Below are 23,764 nucleotides of genomic sequence, written 5' to 3'. Positions count from 1 at the left end.
CTGCTGTAGCAGTTTAAGTGTAGACATAGCCTTACTCTCTGTACCTCAGTTCTCCATCTGTAAAATGGGGATAATAGTACTCCTCTACCTCACAGGGATGTTGTGAAGATAAATACATTAAAGACTGTGAAGTGCTCCAATATAAGTAAGTATATACAGTGATTTTTAAGAGTTTAAATATAATCAGCTAAATTCACATAAAATATTATTGTTAATCTCTGACAGAAGCAGCTTTCCCCTAGGTGTAGTTAGTGTCTTCACTAAGTGCTACAAAGGGGCAGTTATGTGTAGACACGCCCTTACCGAAGATGCTGCCTATGCCGCTGGGGAGCTTCTTCTGCTGGCGTAGGTACTCCACCCCGCAGAGAGGTAGCAGCTGTGTTGAGGAGTGAGGCCCTCCCCCGCTGACATTGCACTGTCTGCACAGGTCAGATAACTGTGCCACTCATGGGGGTGGATTTTGCCATCTTTGTGAAGGCCAGGCCTGCTAGGCCAGGCTACAAGGAGCCCGTGTGCCCAGCTCGCTGGTGGGGAACTGGCAAAGGCTCCCTCCAGCTCCCGGGCTCTCCATGGTGTCAGGCTAGGGGGCAGAAACACCGAGGTCTGCGGGGCTGGTAGGTGGTTTTGTGACTATCCCTGGCCTGGCCTTAGGGGCCCAACGTGTCAGGCGCGGCCCTGCTGGTTGCAGCCTCAGGTCCAGCCGGGCGGGCCTGTAAGGGGACAGGGCAGAGGTGCCAGCCTGGACCCGTCACGGCTCAGGGTAGCTTCCCTCAACTTCAGCGCACAGCGCGGGCGCGAGAGCCGGGCAGGGCGGGGCGGGGCGCGGGCTCTGCCAGCCCAGCCGCGCGCCTCTCCCCCCCGCGGACGGGCGGAGCCGCGCGAAACGTGCGGCCGCAGGTAGCGCTCCAGCGGGGCGGGCGGGGCCGGGACTCCCCAGAGGCGGTGGCGGAGGGCGGGGCTGGAGCGGTATAAATACCCCTCGAGGCGGGCGCTCGCACGCAGACGGGCTCAGCTTGGAGGGAGCGCGGGGCTACGTGACTTGACGGGGGAGCGGGGTCCTGCTGCTTGACACACAGAGGCGGCGGTTCCCGCGCTAGGTGAGCGGCGCTAGTCCGGCTCCTGTCCCGCTCGTCCGCGGGGTGTCCGGAAACCCGCAAGCAAGGGGCCGACCCTGCCCGCCCCCCCTCTATTCCCCACCCCAGGTCAGGGAAGGGGGGGGGTCCTTCGGCCGTTGGCCGCCCCCCTCTATTCCCCACCCCAGGTCAGGGAGGGGGGGGTCCTTCGGCCGTTGCCCGCCCCCCTCTATTCCCCACCCCAGGTCAGGGAAGGGGGGGGGGTCCTTCGGCCGTTGGCCGCCCCCCCTCTATTCCCCACCCCAGGTCAGGGAGGGGGGGGTCCTTCGGCCGTTGCCCGCCCCCCTCTATTCCCCACCCCAGGTCAGGGAAGGGGGGGGGTCCTTCGGCCGTTGCCCGCCCCCCCTCTATTCCCCACCCCAGGTCAGGGGGGGGGGTCCTTCGGCCGTTGCCCGCCCCCCTCTATTCCCCACCCCAGGTCAGGGGGGGGGGTCCTTCGGCCGTTGCCCGCCCCTCTCTATTCCCCACCCCAGGTCAGGGAAGGGGGGGTCCTTCGGCCGTTGCCCGCCCCCCTCTATTCCCCACCCCAGGTCAGGGCAGGGGGGTGTCCTTCGGCCGTTGCCTACCATGTTGCCCCCTAGACGCTCCTGAGGGTAGAGGAACGGGGTTTCTTTGGCCTTGCCCCTCCTGCTCCATGTTTCTTCCCCCTCCCGTGGCAGGGAAGAGGGCCCCCGGGCATGCTTGCCCCCCCGTTCTCCCCATTGAGTGCAGGGAAGAGGGGGCCCAGTGGGCTTAATTTGGTGCTGCTGTCCTGGATGCATGTGCCCTGTCCTGCGGGCTGGGTGTGGGAGGAGAGTGTTAGCTCCTATGGCTGTGGGGATCAAGTCTTCTCTCACTCCCACAGGACCTAGTGGTCAGATCTGCTGTGCTGTGGTGAACTGCAAGAGGCTGGAAGGAGGGCTACTTAACTTCCCAAAGTGTGACTCTTCTGAGGGCTGAGCTTCCCAGCCAGTCTGGCTCTGCTGCTTGGGAAGGGCTGTGCGCTGAGCTCCTCTAGCTTCCCAGAGCCCTGCCTGGAGAACAGGAGCACCTGCCCCTCTCTCTGCTCCAATGTTCCAGCTTGGCAGGGTCCCTGCTGGCTGTGGGTGGGTATGAGGATCAGGGGAGGTGTGGAATCTTAGGCCTGCATCCTGGGGCAGGGGCAGGAGGGGTTAGTCACTTGGGTTCTTTAGCTGGAATGGGTGGGAAGGGAAGGAACAGAATTGGCAGCATCAGCAGCAGTGTGTTGCTAGGAGTCAAGATGGGTAAGCTCTATGGTGTTCACCAGCTGGACCCTGAAGAATTGGGGGAAATCGTGGTACCTATGCACTTCAGTTTGGCCAGTTACTAATGTATTATCTGAACAAATTTACTAGCTGGGCTCTATGTTAAGTCTGCTAGAATCCTAGGGCTTGGAAATGTCACTGGAGACTTGTGGCTAATGGGAGAGATACAAAGTACTGGCAGTTCAGGTTTCCATAGCAGATGTCCCAGCTCTCCTCCCTGTCCCTCTCTGAAAGCAGTGAAACAGCTGGAATCTTGTTAGATGCTGATGCTATGATTCAGCCTTTGTACTTACAGAATTAGGAAGAGTTTGGAACTGAAACTATTTCTCTTTGTGTGAAAGGCATTGCATAAGTTAATTATTAGTGTATTTAAGTCATATCTACCGAATTTTCTAGCACAACTGTAGCCTTGACTGCAACATATCAGTTTTCATTGTTTACTCTTCTATGTCTCACTGTTTATAGTTGTAGTTTAAGTATATAGAATACTTCTGAGGCACTATTCATGTTCAAGGCATCTTGCTTTGAACATGGAATTGGGTGAAAGTGTGTGGTTTTTAGTGTTGCTGCCTTCCTTTGGAATGCTTGCAAACTGACGTGCCCCTGTATCTTACCCATTGTTTTATACAGCCCACAAGAAGTGTTCCCTATGTTCCCTTCTTAATGAGTAGGATGGCAGTAAATGATCTTAGATGCCCTCAGACTTTTCAGGAGACATTGTCTAAAAATAGGTCTTAAAGGGAAGTGGTTGGTTTGTAAATGGTCAGCTTGAAATCTGATTATTTTTTGAACAAATTTCTAAAGATGGTTTCAGGCCCTGTAGCTGTCCTCGAGTGTCCTTGCCAAATGCTGTGGTTAGAGGGCCATACAAGGGAAACAATGAAACTGACTTGTCATATAGTCAAAATAAATCCTAAAAATAGGGAGAAATGTTATTTGTCTAATTTGCAGTTTCAACAATCAGATGTAACTTGTAACAATGGCAGCAAAAATTCAGACAAATGCATTAGAAATGAAGTCACTTTAAATTTAATTCTGAGAACAGGTACTACAAGTACAGCAAGTGTGCAAATAGTCAATCTAAAATCCTTGTTCTAGCATAGTGTGACTCAGTATACCTTTACTACGCACGTGATAAAAATGTAGTGCTGTTTGTGGTGTGTTTATGCTCAAGATACTTTCATGTGCTACCAGAATCATGTGATTTTTACAGATCAAATAGTAAAACTGGGAAGTAAATACCCAGAATACAAGTAAAGTCCTTCCATGCAAGTTTGTGCATTAGTATGTTTGGAAAGCAAGAGTTTTCAGAAACTGTATAGTGTATCTTTTTTATGTACACTCCTTCATGAAATACTAGTATGAGCTAGTCATAAAGGGCTCAATACAATGAAAACAGTTAATGCAGTGAAGATGAAAAATTTTGAATGTACATAGGAATATTACAGAAGTTTGTTTACCTAGTACTTTGCAGTACATCCTGCACAGATACTATGACATAGGGTTTATAGTGTGTAGTAGTTTTACGGGGGTAAAAACTAAGGCTGGGTAATCTCTTGAGACTTAAGAGTGTTGCATTCAACTTTGAGAATTTGGGCCCAGAGTTTCTAAAATGCACATGAGTGAGCAAGACATGAACTGTCAATGGTAGGGAAATGAACACATAGGATAGTGGTTAGTCTCAGCCAAACTTGTGGTGAGCGCAGCCTAGAAGTTTTTAAAGAGCTGAATGTACTATGTTGGACAATAGATATCAGAACTAGGGCAGAAAGATTCTTTGGACAGCTAAATCTATTTGAAATTGCAGTACAAAGCAGAACTCTTGTGCTACAGGTCTAAATGAAGTATTGGTGCTAGTTCACTTAAATGGGGTTGTATTTTTGAAAACTTATTAACAAATCTAGATGAAAATCAGAATTTCCATTTCAACATTTCTTTTGGAACAAAACATCTTAAAATTTTTTCTCTGAACAGAAAGTTCTATTCAGTTTGGAAACATCACTGTTTTGTTTAGATGCTTCTGATTTGAAATGTTACAGTAGTTCTAAACAAAAATGTTTTGTTTCTTTGAAGAAAATAAAAACACTTTGGGTCAATAGTGATAATCTGTGTCTACCTGAGCTGCTATGGTGTCTCATGCCTGTTTTTTTCATAGGTTGGGCTCCCCAGCTGGACTACATCTCCCATGATACACTGTGGTCTCAGGATTTGAATGATGAACAGTAGTGGTTCAACTAGTTATGGAACTACAGTGCATCATGGGAGATGTAGTCCAGTTGGGGAGCCAGGCCTATTAAAGAGAATAAGTTCACAAGGCACTCAAACTACAACTCCCATGAGACACTGCAGCAACTGACAGATCAATGTCAGTGTTGATTTGACAATAAGTGTTTTTTTTATTTGGATCAGCTCAAAACAAAATGTCACTTTGATTTTCCTGACAAATGCAAAAAACTTACCTGTGGTCTCTCAGAGATGGAAACAGAATCCAAGTGGTTTGAGTCCCAGTCCAGCGCCTTATCCAGTAGACTCTATTGTCTTCCAAAACTAATAAAGACTGCACTTAAGATTTACCAGTCACAGACATATGCATCTTGGGGGTGCCTTTCTGGAAAGTTAACTGTTTGTTCTCTCCAGAGTCTAGAAGTTTCAGTTCTATGGGTACATCTTCACTACCTGCAGTATCAGCAGGTAGCAATCGATTGCTCGGGGATCGATATATCGCGTCTCATCTAGACACGATATATCGATCCCCGAACGCGCTTATATCGATTCTGTAACTTCACCAACGGGAACGGAGTTGCAGAATCGACAGGGGGAGCCGCGGACATCGATCCCGTACTGTGAGGACAGTGAGTAATTCGATCTTAGATACTTCCACTTCAGCTACGTTATTCACGTAGCTGAAGTTGTATATCTAAGATGGATTTTCCCCTGTAGTGTAGACCAGCCCTATGAAACAAATAAAATAACCTTGGAAAGTAAATAGATGGAATTAGTTCAGACCATGCCAGCATGCATTACCAATGAGCAAATCCTACTTGAACAACAAAATAGAAATTGCAGAGTGCTTGAAGGAATATTATTGTGGTAGCAGTGAGATAATATCAAGCAGTAATTGCATGCATCAGTCATTGAAATAATGAATGACTAAATGGTGATTTACACCTCTACCTTGATATAAGGCTAGGGAGCCAAAAAATCTTACTGTATTACAGGTGAAACCATGTTATATCGAACCTGCTTTGATCCACCAGAGTGCACAGCCCCCCGCTTCCCCCAGCACTGCTTTACCGCATTATATCCAAATTTGTGTTTTATCTGGATACAAGTGTGTTTAAAAACAACAGGAATCGTTGTAGTCATTTTCAGTTTTCTGTAGTTCAGGTCTAAGTTTCACTTTCTTTTCCCTTAAATAATAAAGCATGTTTGAACAGAAGAGTACTAAGAACAAAATGCATGCAATTATCAATAACCACATTACTTATTTCTGCCAAAACAAAATGAAGTAATGTTAGAAAATCAAAATTGCATGTATAATATTAATCTTCCTCCCATCACTGCCTTATAACTAATCATATTTGGAAGTTGATTGGTGTTTGGCAAATTTGTACCATCATGTCATGCAATTATACAAGAATTTCTCAGTGAGTCTTATTATTTTAAAGCAAAAGGAGGAAGAAATAGTAAATTGCATCCTCTTAAAAGCTGTACTTGGGTCACAATGTACTTCTCAGAGATGCATGTTTTTTAAAAAGAAAATAGTTTCCTTGGCATTGGAAACATGTGAGGTAGCCTTAGTCTTTTTATATAAGGCTTGCAGTGGACAGCAACACCCTTTTTAAATATTGCTTTGGATGCCAATGAAGATGACTAAAATCTGGGCGCGGCCACTTGAAAATCAGGCTCAGTACCACTGATTACTGAACACTTCAATAATTTTCTCAAAGCACTCTCCTTCCATATCCTTCTGCTTTCTACATTATTTGATCAAGATGAAGTGTACAGTTGGCTGGATGTAATCCCCATAGCCAATTCTGCTTGGCTATGAGGCTTGGTAGAATTAGACTTTTATAATTTTGTTGGATAATATAAATTACCTTTAAGCATTTATCATTTAAAATCATTTGCCTATCTGTACATTTTGATTCTCAATGGAAATTTTTTTCATGGGTTTGTGCATGGTGAGATGACCCTTCCTGACACAATAAAAATCTAATCTTTCCAATTCTATTCATAAATGTGTCCATCTTTATTTTAAAGTATGCTAAAGGAATAGCAGCAGTAAGAAGCAATTCAGAACTATTCCTGAATATGTATCACTTCAAATAGTTGTATCTGAATATAACACAACATAAATAGTGCTTGATTTTGGTGGGCTCTCCACATTGACTTCATCAAGAGTAGCAGGTGCCCTTGGGCAGGAGAACATGGGTCATATACATGTGGGCATTATATTTCTCAGTCTTGGGTCCTTTAGCCCCAAGAGTAGAAGCAGCCCCTACACCTTGAACTAAAGTCAGTTTCCACTTACTATTGGGTCAAGTGGATGGTGCAGGATCAGGCCTGTTCTTCATACTCGCATAACAGAATGTTGCTGTCTTTGGACTATCTCCAGTTCCATAGGCCAAATTTGACTTTGTATAGCATCGATATACAGTGTGTTTGCTGATGTAAGACTGAATAGTCTGGTGATATTTTCCACAGGCATATGTTTGAACAAAGCAGGATGCATGTGAATTTTACAGTTCTGATCTTAACGTGTGGCAGACACTTCCTGTGTTCCTTTTGTTTCGAGTTACTTCCCTTTCAGTTGTTAAAATTCTATTAAATCTTTTTCATTTGTCAGTAATAGTATTTCTCTGCATAGCTGGAGACCTACCACACAGTGCCTTTCAAATAAACACTACTTGTTACAAACAGAGCAGACTTCTCATACATAAGCTAAAGTAATTGGTGGCAGTAATAACTGATTCTCTGTGGAGTAGCCACTAGAGAGGGATGTGGCACTTTGCCAGTGGTTTGCACAACTGCCTGACAACAATGAAATGCTTTAGAGTCATGATTCTTGTTTTCATCCTAGCTCTAGGAGTGCTCTAGTGTCCAGAACAGGTGGACAGAAGTAGGAGTCTGGGGTACTATTTGTTAATAAATAAATAATGCTCCAAACCCTTTGATGGTTGAATAGTTGAATTTCACTGAAAGCAGAGCCAAGCGTGATGATTTGGTGCATGGCAAGGTGTATGAATCTGCTTATTGATTCCAATTTTGCCAGTAGTGATCATGTGCAACTTCAGATGGATATTTGGTTGCTTGCTAGGGTAGATGGGACTCTGCTATATAATAATTTGTTGTACCTCCAAATTTCCACCCATCTGTGGAAAATCCAAGTCACAGCTTCCACATTGGTGCACCTTCCCTTAGGCTACAGGGTATCTTGAAGCAGAGGGTGGACAGGAAAGCAAGCAATAGGAAGGTTCAGAAAGTTAAGGAGCAAATATAGAACAACTTCTCTGAAAGTTTCCATTTGCACATGTTCAATAGAACTAACTATGCTGAGTTTAAAAGATTTATCATGGGAGCGCAAAAAACAATGAGCAGTGAGTTCTTTGGGCTGGATATTATGTGCCAATGCCAGATTCTCACCTCCCAAACCAAGCCTCTACTCTCAGCTCACCTATCGTCAGGGATCCCATGGTGGCCAGAGGAAATGCTGTGAAGGTAAACTGAAAGCGTATTTCAAGAAAACCAGATATCACAAGCTGGGAGAAATAAGCCACCAGCCAACCTCAGTGGTGCCCCATCATCCATCAAAGCAGGCCACTGCCTGAGCAGAAGTGCCTTGTCCTTGAAGCTGAAAAGAGAAGTAAGGAAAAAGAGGACTTTCTCCCAGCAGGCAGCTGATGTGCCAGGAAATGTCTGCACGTGCTGTGCATGGATCTGTGGTTCCAGGATCAGACTCCTGAATCATCTCAGCACCCATATGTTAATCTGTGGTAGAGATCATCCTTGAATCTAGGGATTGCTGATTATGATCTCACCATAGTACCAATAATTCAGTCAATACATAGAAAATGTGACTTCAGTGACCAGTCTTCCCACATAACAGTGAATAGTCTAAATAGTTTGTTCACAAAGTATAGGCTGACACTTGTGCATGAACTATCTGAATACTTATTCATAATTTTTATGGCAAGATGCTTTCCAATTAGTCACAAACATTGAACAATTATTTTTTTCAGATATCTTTATAAATACCTCTAATGAAAGCTGAACTACTTGAGTGAATATAACTTAAATTTTGCAGTACTGCACACTGATGCTTCCATTCATTAAACTCCTGTATTCTGTAGTTCAACTGAGATGGAGTTTTTCTAAAGCCCAAGGGTCCTGTGCAGTTAATACAGTGATGGTGTTAACTCATTATTAATAATTTCAGTGCCATTTGTGGGTGACTGGTATACAGCTCACATTGTTAGCAGCAGGAATAGTCTGAGTGGCCCTGTAAAAGGCTGACAGTGATGCCTGTTTGGACATCATGTACATTTTCTTTGTTTTTAGTGTCAAACGATTGGACTTTGTCACTTTCCCTCCATTGATGAACTTCCTACTAGTTGAAGGATTCTCATCAGTTTCAATTACCAACTTTTGTGAAGTACTGAGGATATTTTAGAACCTTAGTTTAACAATCTATCATACTGATCCATATTGTCTTGCTGTTTACCATGTCCTCCTCTATCAGACTGTATCCATCACTCTTCTTATGCTTAGACTATAAACTCTTATGGGGCAGATGGTATCTTTGTTTTGCTTTTTGTGCAGCACCTAGGACAGTGGTGTTTCAGGTCCATTACTGGAGCTTCTATAGTACAAGTAATAAACTATTTTGTAATGTATACATGACACTTAAGCACATACAATTCTGCATCTCTTGAATAATAAGTAGTGAGCACTATTCCAACTACTCACAGCACTGCTACTGCAAGCAGTACTAGTCCTGCATCTTGGAACACTGTCTCACTATATATAATGAGTATTATCTCCACTACAATCAGTGTTATAGCAGCTGATAGATGGAAATTGCCTTATGAACTGGTCAGTCTTAAGTCTTTCCCATACCTTAGATTTTCATTCTTCTCTCCTCCCCCCCCCACACAAAAAAAATCAGGTAACTAGGAAGAGAGAATGCAATTTAGGCAAGGGTAAATTCAGCTGTGTATCTGTCACACCAACTTCTTGCTTGTGTGACCTCTGAATACTCAACTGTACTGAAGCTAAATTACACATCTTGTAGCATAAAATGTAGTCCATTAAAAGATTTGGAATGGGGAGGGACCTTTGGCTGCATATCTTGACTTTTTCAGTGTAAACCAGACTTCCAGCAAGGGCTCCCTTAGAGCATAGGGTCATCCATTCTGCACTTAAACAGATACAGTTGGCCAGCCTAGTTAAGCTGGACCAGGGTCCACTCCTTCCCATTCCTACTATCTCTTGCTTCACTGAACTACTGGAGAATAGAATGGTTGGTCTGTTTTGGAGAATCTTGAGAGTATGGATTGCAGTCTTTTCTTTCATGAGCAATTCCTGATTTGTTATGTAGAAGATCTCTAGGTGACTGATATTAGTTCCTTGCTTCCATAGCTTTGTGTAAAGTCAAGAGTGGTGATGGTAAACTATAATTATCAGTGCACCAACACAGTTGAGTTATGGATCTTTCCTGCCCATCATGGGGTTCTGTGGGTGATTTTGTGATTGTAAGCCAATGTCCATGAGGAGCAAGGGATTACTAAACTCTCCAACTGCTGAATTGTGTAGCATTTGAACGCTATCACTGGAACTGAAAAGATTTTTTTCCAAAGGAGTGATTGACTTATCTGAGGTATCTAGGGCAACACTTTGCCTGTCTAAGGGCTTGTCTACATTGGCACTTTACAACACTGCAACTTTCTCACTAGGAGGTGTGGAAAAAAATCCCCGAGCACAGCAAGTTTCAGTGCTGTAAAGCATCAGTGTAGACAGTGCATCAGGACTGGGGGCCACACTCCTTGTGGAGGTGGGTTTTATTTTTAAGAGTGCTGGGAGAACTATTTCCCAGTGCTCTGCCACAACTAAACAAGCCATGTTAAAGCACTGCCATGGCAGCACTTTAACATTGCCAGTGTAGACTAGCCCTAATAGATTGTCTCTTCTTTTCTTCTGTAGGAGACCTATAATGTAGATCCTTTGCACCAGTATCTTATTGAAGATGAAATTGCACCAACACACAATGCCCTCTTTGTTAGCATAGTATGTATTTTAGAGGATTGCTATAGCTACACCAGTGTAATGTAGATAAGGCCTAAAAACATGAATGAGATTCCCCCTTTTTTGTTGGAGCCCCCATTGTAATGGATGAACTATGCAAGTTTCCTTTCCTGTTCCCCTTGCCTTGCCATAAGCTAATGTGATTCTGCTCCTGCAGGTTGGCAAGCACTGATGTCTGATCAATTTTGAGAAGACTCTGTTCTAATAATTAAAGTGCATTAAGGCATTAATTCTCCTCAGTAATTGTGTGTGAGCCTTTTGAAATTTAATCCTTTAACTTGGCTGGAATTGCATCAAATAACCAGGTTCAAGTTTGTGGGAACCTACTGCTGAATATGTTGGCAGGATGTTCAATTAATAGACCCAAAAGCTGACCTGGTGAAGTGAAATGAAAACTTTGAGGTTTGTGTTTTCCCTAGTGCTGGCAACTTTACACAAATGCTTGCAAATATAGATTAACTTTGTGTATTGAGCCCTTGGGCAGGGGAAAACTATTTTGATCCAGGAAAGTTATGCCATTACATCAGCTACAGTGTAGTATTAGAGGGCAACACAAAGCACCTATTTTAAACATAATGAAACTTGCAGTGAACATGTGTAAAACCACTTTTCCCAAGCACTTCTGGGGAGCCCCCCTGGTAAGAATCACCCAGAGCCTGCCTCACCCCAAACTCTGCTGCTGCTGCTGGGGGGGGGAGGGAGGATGGGGGTCAGTGATCCAAGACTGCCCCAGCAGCAGCTGGGGTGACTGATGCAGGGATTGTCTGAGCTGCCCCTGAGCCAGGTGCACCAGCTGTTGCAGAGGTCACAAAGTTACGAAATTCATGACTTCCGACAAACCCGCAGGTTTACTTCTAATCCCTGAATAGAAAATAGTTGGTTTCCTCCAGCTGGGCCTGCAGTTGTCATGCTATAGAAAGGTCTGATCAGGGTGCTTGCTGCTGCTAGCACTTGATCATACTTAGATTGAAAGCTCCTTAGGGTAGGGCAGACCAGTGTATCTAGTATAGTGAGGTTTTCTCCTAGTGCTACCACAATACGAACGATTTAATCAGGAGTTTGGAGCAGAAAATATGGAACTGAAATTTGACAGATGGATAGTTTTTATAGAGGATACTAAGATTCCCCAGAGTCATCCAATTTGGATAATTATAATCCAGATTCCTAAATTCTAGAAACTTGCTGTGCATTTGCACAGCTGAACTTGTTCAACACTTGCTTCTTCATTTTCTGGAAATCCCATCACCACTGCTCAGGGTCAAGTTTTAAACTGCCTGTACCAGCCTATTTTCCCACATCAAAAAAAATTAGCCTAGGTGTACTGGTCTGGGAACCAGATGACTTGAGTTCAGATTGCACCTTTACCACTGTTAAGATTACGGTGCACTTGGTGTCTAATGGAATAAATCCAGAATTGTATCCACTTTTAAGATTGTGCCAAATCCATATTCTTAGCTATGCTGTCTTCTTAGAACAGAAGTAGGAGACATTCCCTTCCCAGAACCAGGAACAGAATGCAAGTATTCTGATTCCCACCTTTCTTCTACTGTCCAGCAAATAGCAGTGTGTTACACCCCTCTTGTGACTGTCTGCATGGAGGATTCCATTAGCTAAAGTGGTAGAGTTCCGTGCTGTGAATCTGTCCAAGATGCAAAAACTGCTAATAAGCAGGATTGCTTATATATGTACTAGATTTGGTTCCCTCCCACTCCCATAAATATAGAAAACTACATGGGTAAAGCCTAATTGGGGGATGGGGATGGACGGACAACTAGGGTTACAAAATCAAATATTTGGATTAGGACGTATCAGAAGTAATTACCCCTGCCATGCAACCTTGATTCTGACTCCTTGTGCATATACTTTGATACACCCTTGAGTGACATGAACACATTCTATCTTTTGCTATAGAATCATTGCCTCACTTCTGTGCAGTGTTAATTGATTTTTTTTAACCTTCATACTCTACCTAGGAAGGTGGGGCTGGTGGAAGGTGTGTGTGTACTTCCCAGCAGATTCACAATTTTTAATCTGAGACTCTAGGAGGTGGGAAGTGGTCCTTCCCTCCTCCCATCTGTTTAAAACTCCTTTGTATAAAATAACAAATATGCTGAAGCTTTCTCGATCTTTGCAGATATCAGCTACTAACCATGTCGACAGAGCTCCAGGATGCTCGCCTCGCAGAGGTGAAACCTCTGGTAGAGAAAGATGAGGTAATTTTAACTAAACAGTTACATACTGTAATCTGGAACTTGCTTGAATTGCATTTTTTTCTTCATAGGGAAAATTGTTAAATTCTTAATCCTTTCAGAAAAAAGCAAATGTTGGATATATGGGAACACTGTGGACTAATCTTCTGTCTGAAAATAATCAGAGTAGGATTGGGTGTTGTTATCCAGTCCTCTAATTAAAAAACCATGTATACTCAATTTTTTTTTTGCCCCTACCTCCTTTGGTGTTGGAAATAAAATGTCATACAAGTGATGCTATGACACACAGAGTGAGGAAGGTTGTCATTCTCTTTTCCTTTCAGCTATTCCTCATGCTTAGGGCTGGTCTGCATAATTTTTATGCTACTTTGACTATCTGTTTAGAAACTGATAATTATATTGGTGCAATCCTCTAATGTGGGTGCAGTTATATATTTGTATATATTTACTGATAAACTTGCAGAAAGAAGCTGTACTGGTAGAAGCATTTTAAAACAGCACCAAAACTGTGTAAATGCACCCTTACTCTGTTATACCGCTGTTTCTACTTTAAGATTAGTAGTCTTCCCCCATGTATTGGAGTATTTTTCAATTTACTCTTTTGTCCACAGCATTTAAGTTTCATGGCCATCCTAATCATGAATAGCACTAGCACTCAGTGTGCTTCAGTGGCTCTGGTTCCACATTCTATTAAATATTCTAAATCACCTGTATACTTGGATGGAAAGCACCGGTATTCCTAGGACATCTCATCCCAGTGAGCCAATGTCTCAAAGACATAGGCCAGATTGTTCTGTTAATCTGTGCCATTCTAGGCAAACAATTTTGCCTTCTTTTTCTGAATGGAAAATTTCTGTAATGGGAATACATTCTTAGCAAATAGTTTGCTATTGCCTGTGAATGGATCTCTCAAATTTGCCTTTCTTAGGGGCTTGTATACACCATGCAACTTTTTTAGCAACAAACAGCCTTGTTGCTGAAAGTCAGTGTGTAAGTGCTCTTTGTCAGTACTTTGTCTGCACTTTTGCCAACAAAATACTTCCAGCCCAGTGGCGTAGCCAGGTTCTAATATCGGGGGAGTGAACACATTAAAAAAGGTGCCACCCGACATATCAAATTACTAATTACATACTTCTAAATTCATTATACATATTTTGTATTAAAATAAAAACACAAGAATGATCCAGCCATGGAAGGGTTTGCACAGCTGGCATTTTGCAGGAGAACTTTAGATTATACTTTAGATTCTAGAAAGTAAATGACAGATGACAGTAGTTTAAAATTGTCACAAATTTAAAAAAAATACTGACCATTTTTTCTAGTTACTTATTTCATTTTAAAATAAATCAATCAATGAAATGCACTTTAGTATTACAAGCTATTATAAATAGTCACCAAAAAGGCATGACGGATACAAGTTTTATAAGAATTGGTGAGCAAAAATCTCATAGCTCTTCGGGTTGGGCAAAGTAGTAATTTCCCTTAAAGTAGCTTTATTCATGCATGTTCTTTTTTACAACAAAAGACATTTCTGTGACACAGGTTGGTGTCTTCCATTTTTGGAACACTGAGTACTGAAAGTTAGGGTTGTTAACCAATTTAAGCTGTACACATGCTGCTTAATTTGTGCAAGAGTTTGCCAAGGCTGAGTCCCAGCACCTGTAGGCTTGGTAATTTGTAGCCCTGGTACCTTTGGGCTTGCTGTGTCAGTTATGAAAGTAACAAAACAAAACAAAAAAATAAAATAAAAAAAAAATTGCTTGAGCCCTGGCACCTTTCATTACAAATTAAGCACTGATCTAGCAACTTTTTATTATTCTTTTTAGAGCCTCACCTTGTAGAGGCCTGTGAGTATGAGAATCTTGGCTATCATTAATAACAAATACAAGACACTAGCCCTCATGGGAGAGGGGCAAAGCTAGAAAACAGGAACCCTAAAAGCTCAAAAACCAGAAGGCAAATAAAAAGAACCCCAATTGTATTTTAAAATCTCATGGATTTTAAAGCCAATCTTGTGATATTTGGGGGCTTGCCTCAAGATTTTTTTTGAGTGCTTAGTATTAGCATTAGTAAGGGAATCACCTGCTTGTCAAGGCCGTCCAGGATATATCCCTAAGAAAAATGGCCGACAATGGTTATTTTTGGGAGACCTGGCACCATAAGATGTTGTGTGGTAAGTCACAGGCACTGCTTGGAAACCAGGAAGGGTGAAATTCTGCCCCTTCCCCCATTGAAGTCAATGGCAGACCTCGCATTGATCAGCACAGACAGGCTCCCCCCAAGCACTGGAGCTAGTCAAACGCTTCATGTGCAGCAGGGTCCTAACGCACCACCTCGGTGCAGGACTTTGGGCCCCAAAGGGCATGCCTTAATACAGGCCAGGTGACCCTTCGCATGGCCCCATCAGCCCCATGCAGATCAGAACAGAGTGCTGCGGGGCCTCTTTCCAGTGGGGATAGGCTGGGGGAATGTGCTTGGGTGGGGGCAGGAAGGAGGCTGCGGTGTGGGACATTGGGTCAGGTGGAAGAGTACTTACCTACGGAATAACCAACGCCATATTCAGCAGCACCTTCTGTAAGCTAGGCATTTGTTGGAGGTCTCCCCTGTAAGTCCTGAACCTGGCCAAACCATGCTAAGGTTGAGAGAGCTGACAGGATGCCAGCCAAAGGTAGTATTGTTGTAGGCAGGCAACTTCTCGTTTGAAAAGATTGTCTTCCATTTTTTCCCTACACTGCCCATCCTAGAATTTCCACTAAACAATTTGACTTGAGCAGAGAACAGTGAGGTGCTCTTTGGTTCTTTGAGTCTCACTTTGCCTAGTACAGAATCCCTGCACTTTGAGTCCCTGCAAACAGTGTCTCACTGCCTGCTTGGGAGTGCAATTTAAAGGATGTTTCTTTTTAGGAAACTGTAGTATAATTTTACCACTTGACTGCTGATAAATGTGCTGCCATGTATACCGAGGGCATTCATCTTTTGTGCTGCTGCACTTAGCAGTTATGGCCCTGCATGTCACTGATTTTTGTATCAGCGGTACAGTCAAGGAGTTACAAGATGGGACCTGTTGTGAAGGGTCTAACCATATGAGATTTATACATGAGTCTATTGATTCAGAGAACTTGGGCTAGCATCACAGATTTCTCTCTTGCACGTGCGCGTTCTCTGTCCCACACTCAGATGTTGGTGACCTTATTGATTAGCATTAATTCAGACAGTCTATATAGTGGAGTTGTTTTCCATGTCCAGGATTGGTCATGTGAGTTGGGAATTGATGCCAATTTTTTGCCCCTTTCTCGCATGACACAATTAACAAGGAGAATTAAAAAACCTGGAACCAGAAGTTAATCAGTCATGTTTCTGACACTGAAAGGTAATCAGCTAAAAGCCTTTGAAAAACAAGGCAGACTTATGCCCAGTATCTTTAGGGTTGCCAGCTCTCAAGGATTGTCCTAGAATCTCCAGGAATTAAATATTAATCTTTAATTAAAGATTGTCATGTGAGAACCTCCAGGAATATATGCAACCAAAACCAGCATCCCTATGCCTTAAACCTGCAAGTCCCCTATTTCTGTTTGGAGAGGGTTAAATCTGTTTTTTTTTTCTGTGCCATGTTGAAAGCTTCCCCATTCATATTTTCTCCTGCAGTGATTTACAATAATATATTAATAACAAAGACTCTGCTTTGGCAAAGCAGAAATGGTTTAATATGTGAATCACATTGCTGCAGGATAATTAAAATAAAAGGCTTTCGGACAAATGCCAAAACATGACCTGCTTAATAACGAGGGAGGAAATTGGGTCACTGATGTTCTGTATGATGTGCATGTTATGTATGTTTGTGTTAAAAGCTAGAGCTGACTTACATCGTCCAGGTCAACTATGTAAATATAAGACTGCAATGGCTCAGGAAGCCAAGGTGCTTTTCCTCACAGCTTGTAAGAGCTAGTGCGGTGTGTGTGTGTCCGAAGCCCCGCCAGGCAGAGGCTGCAGAGTGAGCGGGGGAGCAGGGCAGGCAGACAGGGTGACCCTGCAGCAGTGCTGAGTTGCCTCCACAAGCCTGCTGCTCCTCAGCACCCCCCACTGCTGTACTGGGGGTCTGCGCTGCTCCCCCTTCCCCTCCGGGCAGAGCCCACCCCTGCTGGGGCTCAGCTTAGCAAACTGGGCAGCTGCAGGCAGGCAGGAGCTGCCTCCTCCTCCAAGCCAGGCAACCAGCCACTGCTGCCTGCAGCCCAGGAATGAGTCAAGCTGGGGATGGGGGCCACATGGAGCCGAGAACCAGCCGGCAGCCACATGCAAAACCTGGCTCTGGACTCCAAATCCGGAATCCCAGTGCTGGCTGCACAGAAAGGCCCTGCTTTTCGGAAATGTCCTCAGAGGAGCAGCTGCACCCATGCTTCCCCCCCCAGCTACGCTACTGTTCCAGCCCCGCGAGCGGCGTTAGCTTTGTCATCAGGAGAGTGCTCCTGCCAGCAAAGCTGCATTCACACTGCCACTTGAGCAAAATTTGTTTTCTGTGGGGGGCACTTTTTTAAATACCTGTGAAAGACAAAAGTTTTTTCAACAACTTTGCAGTGTAGACATACCCTTAGTCTTAACATGTGGCTGTAACTCCTGGCAACAGTAAATCTTGCACAGCTTTCTGCACTATTTTCCATGCTAGAACTCTTAATTCCTGTATTTCTAACTTTCATCCACCCGCCTTCATTAAGCTTAGTTACACACCTCAAACTTTGGAAATCCACTCACAAACCATTTTGTTTCAGTTGTGTTAAAATAGTTGTCTATTCTCCTTTATTACGAGAAATGCTTGCATGAAAACTATTTGGAATCTGGGTAAGAGGAGCAGCTAATCTGTTCAGGAATAAAGATCCTCTTTTCATACTTTAAATTCTTGGTTATATTTGCAAGAGGAGAAGCGCTAAGCTTTAATGTCTCACCACTGAAGTCTCACCTTAAGCATGTATTTCTAAAAGGTGTTGACATCTCTAACAAAACACTGCAGAACTCTCTGGATCTGTCATGGGCAGATGAAAAATTGGTCTTATTGAGCCAGAGGACTTTAGTACGTGCTGTGACCCAAGATACTATCTTAGTTCTAAACACAGTCTAAATAACACACAGGCTCTCTGGATGCATATTTACCTCCTTTCTAGCTCTAGAGTACCACAAAACCCTGTGGTGAATAAATGAATTAGCTATGCTTTCTAACATTAACATTTCTAGAGCTATCTGTGACATCTGTTCCTATGTATAACATTGTTCTTGGTTATAACAAAACAAAACCCATTTCCTACACACACTCATGCCCATCACCCCAATCGGGGTATGGGCCGCCAACCACAGATCTCCAGAGTCCTCTATGCTGGGCCATTCACTCTAGCTGGTTCCAGGTATAGCCTATGGTAATCCTCCTGGTTGCAAGAAGGGTAATCGGCTTAGTGGCTTCCTCACGGCTTTTACCACCCAGCGTCATGCATCTTCGAGTTGAAGACCGTTCTTTTTCCAGGGTAAAAGTCTCTGTCTCTATTGTTGGCATTTCTGTAGCAGGTTGATTTTTTTACAAGGTGGAGTTGCTAGCCCTACGCCCAACCCTCCTCCTTTATCCTGACTTAGGACAGGCAGATGGCCCCAAAGGACCTCTCTGGAGTTCATTTCCTACAAGAAAAGACTTTTTTTTAACAGGACCAGCTCTCCGAGGTTTCAGAAACGTCTTACCCTGCAGCACTAATGCTTTTTGGGTTACAAACTTTACATTATATTTTACTGCACAATGAGATTGCCTAGATACCAATATAAATATCTTGGTTCTGTAGCCCTCTTGTAATCCAGACTCAGACTTCAGATAAAGCAATCATTCCATTGAGGTCTCATTGTATATTTCTAATGGATAGTTTATCATGATGCTGTTGGTCAAGACCAAAATGTTAGTCACTAAAGCAAGGGTTCTCAACAGGGGTTGGGACCCCTCGGGGTCATGAGGTTATTACATGGGGAGTGGCAAGCTGTCAGCCTCCATCCCAAACCCTGCTTTGCATCCAGCATTTATAATGAATTTAACACTCTTTTTTATATATATATTTGAGGGGGGTTTCACTCAGGCTTGTTTGAAAGGGGTCATCAGTATAAAAGTTTGAAAACTACTGCACTAAAATATCCTGCTTTAGTCTTCTGGGGCTCATTGCCTCCTGTGGGGTCTCAGTTTGTTCTTTTTGCATGTATATTTTTCCTTTCAGCCTCTTCCCTGGTGTAGCTTCATATTCATCAAGTTCTAGATCCTGCTGTTCTTATTCATATTATCCTCAGCTGCCATCTCCTTCCGAGTTAAATTCCCTGTTCTCGAAATATATGCAGCTAATATGTACACTGTTTATTTTTTATTGCATGTAGAAATATTTAAGATGGCATACATGTAGCTTTTTATTGTCTTGAGGTTATAAAGCCTCTCAGCTTGCAGGTGGGGGGTGGTGGTACCGTATGCCTACTTTGTGTTGAGCAGCCTTTAATGACTTGTTTAATATTGGGTGGACACCAGGGTTAAGCATCACTATCCTGGTTTATGCTGAGGGTTAAGTCTCTCCTGCCTTATGCAGACAAGTAGTCCCATTGACTTCAGTGGAAATTCACAAATGAGTAACAGCTGCATAAACATGCACTAACATTTCACAGCTCGTTCAAACATGGATTCTCAATCTTCCTCTTTTTGAGGCTCCCCAACATGCTATTAAAAACCCATAGGCCACTCGTGCCACAACTGTTTTTCTGCATATAAAAGCCAGGCCTGGCATTAGGGGGTAGTGAGCAGCACAACTGCCTGGGACCCATGCCACAGTGGCCCCTAAAGCTGAATTGCTCAGGCTTTAGCTCCAGCCTTTGGTGGCAGGGCTTTGGCTTTCTTCCCCAGACCCCAGCTGATCCTGCTTGGCAACCCCCCTTAAACCTGCTTACAGCCCCCTACGGGGCCTCAGACCTCTGGCTGAGAACGATTGTTAGAACAATCTCTTTCCAGGGTAGGCAAGCCCTACAAGAGTGCTACCTAGCTGCTAGAACAAGGAATGAGTTAAGTATCAGAGGGGTAGCTGTGTTAGTCTGGATCTGTAAAAGCAGCAAAGAATCCTGTGCCACCTTATAGACTAACAGATGTTTTGGAGCATGAGCTTTCGTGAGTGAATACCCACTTCGACAGATGCATGTAGTGGAAATTTCCAGGGGCAGGTATATATATGCAGGCAAGCTAAAGATAATGAGGTAGCTCAATCAGGGAGGATGAGGCCCTGTTCTAGCAGCTGAGGTGTGAAAACCAAGGGAGGAGAAACTGGTTTTGTGAATGGGAAGCCATTCAGTCTTTGTTTAATCCTGAGCTGATAGTGTCAAATTTGCAGATGAACCGAAGCTCAGCAGTTTCTCTTTGAAGTCTGGTCCTGAAGTTTTTTTTCTGCAGGATGGCCACCTTAAGGTCTGCTATAGTGTGGCCAGGGAGGTTGAAGTGTTCTCCTACAGGTTTTTGTATATTGCCATTCCTAATATCTGATGTCTGTTTATCCTTTTCTGTAGTGACTGTCCAGTTTGGCCAATGTACATAGCAGAGGGGCATTGCTGGCATATATTACATTAGTGGACGTAAAGGTGAATGAACCAATGATGATATGGCTGATCTGGTTAGGTCCTGTGAGGGTGTCGCTAGTGTAGATATGTGGGCAGAGTTGGCATCGAGGTTTGTTGCATGGATTGGTTCCTGAGTTAGTTACTATGGTGTGGTGTGCAGTTACTGGTGAGAATGTTTCAGGTTGGCAGGTTGCCTGTGGGTGAGGACTGGCCTGCCACCCAGGGCCTGTGAAAGTGTGGGATCATTGTCCAGGATGGGTTGTAGATCCCTGATGATGCGTTGGAGAGGTTTTAACTGGGGACTGTATGTGATGGCCAGTGGCGTCCTGTTGGTTTCTTTCTTGAGTTTGTCTTGCAGTAGGAGGCTTCTGGGTACACGTCTGGCTCTGTTGATCTGTTTCCTTATTTCCTCGTGCGGGTATTGTAGTTTTGAGTGCTTGGTGGAGATTTTGTAGGTGTTGGTCTCTGTCTGAGGGGTTAGAGCAGATGCGGTTGTACCTTGGTGCTTGGCTGTAGACAATGGATCATGTGATGTGCCCAGGATGGAAGCTGGAGACATGAAGGTAGGCATAGTGGTCAGTAGGTTTTTGGTATAGGGTGGTGGTAATGTGACCATCACTTATTTGCACCGTGGTGTCTAGGAAGTGGACCTCCCGTGTAGATTGGTCCAGGCTGAAGTTGATGGTGGGGTGGAAGCTGTTCAAATCGTGGTGGAATTTTTCCAGAGTCTCCTTCCCATGGGTTCAGGGGATGAAGTTGTCATCAATGTAGCATAAGTAGAGAAGGGGCATGAGTGGACAAGAGCTGAGGAAGCGTTGTTCCAGATCAGCCATAAAAATATTGGCATATTGTGGGGCCATGCAGGTGCCCATAGCGGTGCCACTGATTTCTAGATATATATTGTCATCAAATTTGAAATAGTTGTGTGTGAGGATAAAGGCACAGAGCTCAGCAGCCAGTTGTGCTGTGGCCTCATCAGGGATTCTGTTCCTGACAGCTTGTATTCCATCTGTGTGTGGGATGTTCGTGTAGAGAGCCTCTATGTCCATGGTGGCTAGGATGGTGTTTTCTGGAAGGTCACCAATGTATTGTGGTTTCCTCAGGAAATCAGTGGTGTCACGAAGATAGCTGGGAGTGCTGGTGGCATAGGATCTGAGTGGAGAGTCCACATACCCAGACAGTCCTTCAGTGAGAGTGCCAATGCCCGAGATGATGGGGCATCCGGGATTTCCGGGTTTGTGGATCTTGGGTAGTAAATAGAATAACCCTGGTCAGGGCTCTGAGGGTATGTTGATCAAAACTCCATAGCCCACTCGTGCCCCGACCAGGGTTATTCTGTCTACTACCCAAGATCCACAAACCCGGAAATCCTGGACGCCCCATCATCTCGGGCATTGGCGCACTCACTGAAGGACTGTCTAGATATGTGGACTCTCTACTCAGACCCTGTGCCACCAGCACTCCCAGCTATCTTCACTTGTTGAGTATAACTCCCATTGAAGGCAATCGAAGTCTTATTGTATTTTGGTGGAGGGGGGCTATTGAATTTGGTCTCTTTTGGTAAATTTGGGAGCTTTACATAAGTGTGTACTTATTTAATTCAGACTAATTTTGTAGCTACAATGAATATCTGTATTAATATGTTACAAATCTCTCTTCACAGGCAATCACTCGCCTTCTTCCAGATTTTGATGTTCAGGCAAGTAAAAACACTTTTTTTCCACTCTCCTATTTGGTAAGTCAAAACGTGTGCAAAATCTGATCAAAAGTGTGACTTATTCAAAAACAACGTAATTACAAAGCATGAAGTTGAATAGTATCAGAATTATTTCATAATCTTGTAAAGAGGACTATCAGGAGAGGTCTTCAGAAACTGGTTCTGACGAAGTATCCACTTAGAGGAAAAACCATTGCATTTTGCTAAAGAGGATGTGACTGGCAACCTGGTTGAAGGTGAAATCAGTTGTTCTAAGAATTTTGTTACTACAGTGAAGTATGTGTATTTTCTCTTGGCAGGTAGGTCTTATGTCTTCAGTTGTATATAGTATCTAGTTTCCAAGAGATTCTTGGCACATGTTAAGCAGTAAGGAGCAGACAAAGTCCATGGTCTTTGATTCTAAACTTGCGAATCATCCACATCCAGGTCAAAAGTGATGTCTTTCCCATTAGCCACACTTCTCTTTGAAGGCATGATAGACTTCCCAGATTCTTCAATCTCTTTACTGCTTAAAGTTGTGGTGACTCTTGTGTGTTTAGTAGTATCCTCTTTCACCAAAGATAGTTAATCAGACTAATCTAATCTAAACAAATGTCCAGAAACACTGCTTCTTATTCTTGCAGAGATGTAACTTTGAAACAATGGAAAATGAACATAAATGGAAAAATATTTTCATCTTACATTTGTCTCAAATGAGTTTTTGTCTGAGGAAGGACTGTAAGATTGTTCCTCTGTTCATGCATCAGAATTTTCCAGAGCCCATAGACCATTTAAAAAAACCCTTACCTTTTGGTGGTGGACTTTAACTTATCAATCTTGTCCAAGGGATGCAGTTTCCTCAAATGAGAGAGGCATTAAATATGGTGTCAGACTTGTGCTGATTACTAAATTTGGGAAAGTAGATATGGGAAAGATGTGAACTTGCAAAGTACAGTATACTTTATCTGTATCCCTTTGCATTCTCACTTGAGTGCTGTGCAATTTTGCTATGAAAAATACAGCACTTAATAAACTAACTTTTTTTCTTGGAAACCAGAACCCCAAACCTTATCTACAGTAAATTTGTTTTATAGCACCCATTGAAGTCCTTTATGATTTTTTGACATTCTCTATATTAAATCTGAAATGTAGTTAGCTGAAGAATTGTTGCAAAAGCAGGCTTGGTGGTTTTTGTAACAGCTGATGGAATAAACTAGTTATCATGTGATTTCCTATTGTGTTTTTTTAAAGCAGCACATGGAAGATAAGCTTCCTGTTTGGGTCTAGATTGATCAATTGTTCCAAATTAATCTGAATCCCAGATTAAGTGTGCTAACTGGAGTTTTGCAGTATTTTGATTTAAATATGACTAGAAATGACCTTTTGTGTCCTGTCTGTATTCTACTTTAATTTCAAATTTGCTTGGTTTATAAATCAGAGTATTAACTGCAATGAAAAACCAAAAATGAAAAATTCAGATATCAACTTCTAATCCAACAATGTCCTGACTGTATTTAGCCAACAATAACTGTCAGCTCCTGCTCTGATCTTTCT

General features: G+C 43.3%; 1 protein-coding gene across 1 annotated transcript in view; it reads left to right on the top strand.

The window, feature by feature from the left end:
- The first annotated feature begins 993 nt into the window (after window positions 1–993).
- Window positions 994–23,764, top strand: part of NDRG1 (N-myc downstream regulated 1) — a 60,710-nt gene continuing 37,939 nt past the window's right edge. Inside the window, exons 1-3 of the mRNA XM_030553861.1 lie at window positions 994–1,097; window positions 12,837–12,915; window positions 22,178–22,213. Of these exons, the coding sequence (XP_030409721.1) occupies window positions 12,853–12,915; window positions 22,178–22,213 (99 nt within the window). The 5' untranslated portion in view covers window positions 994–1,097; window positions 12,837–12,852. The remainder of the gene's footprint in view (window positions 1,098–12,836; window positions 12,916–22,177; window positions 22,214–23,764) is intronic.

Source organism: Gopherus evgoodei, chromosome 2 (assembly GCF_007399415.2).
Source record: "Gopherus evgoodei ecotype Sinaloan lineage chromosome 2, rGopEvg1_v1.p, whole genome shotgun sequence".
Taxonomy (NCBI): Eukaryota; Metazoa; Chordata; order Testudines; family Testudinidae; genus Gopherus; species Gopherus evgoodei.
The sequence above is the reverse complement of the archived record's forward strand: the minus strand, read 5'-3'. Positions and strand labels throughout refer to the sequence as shown.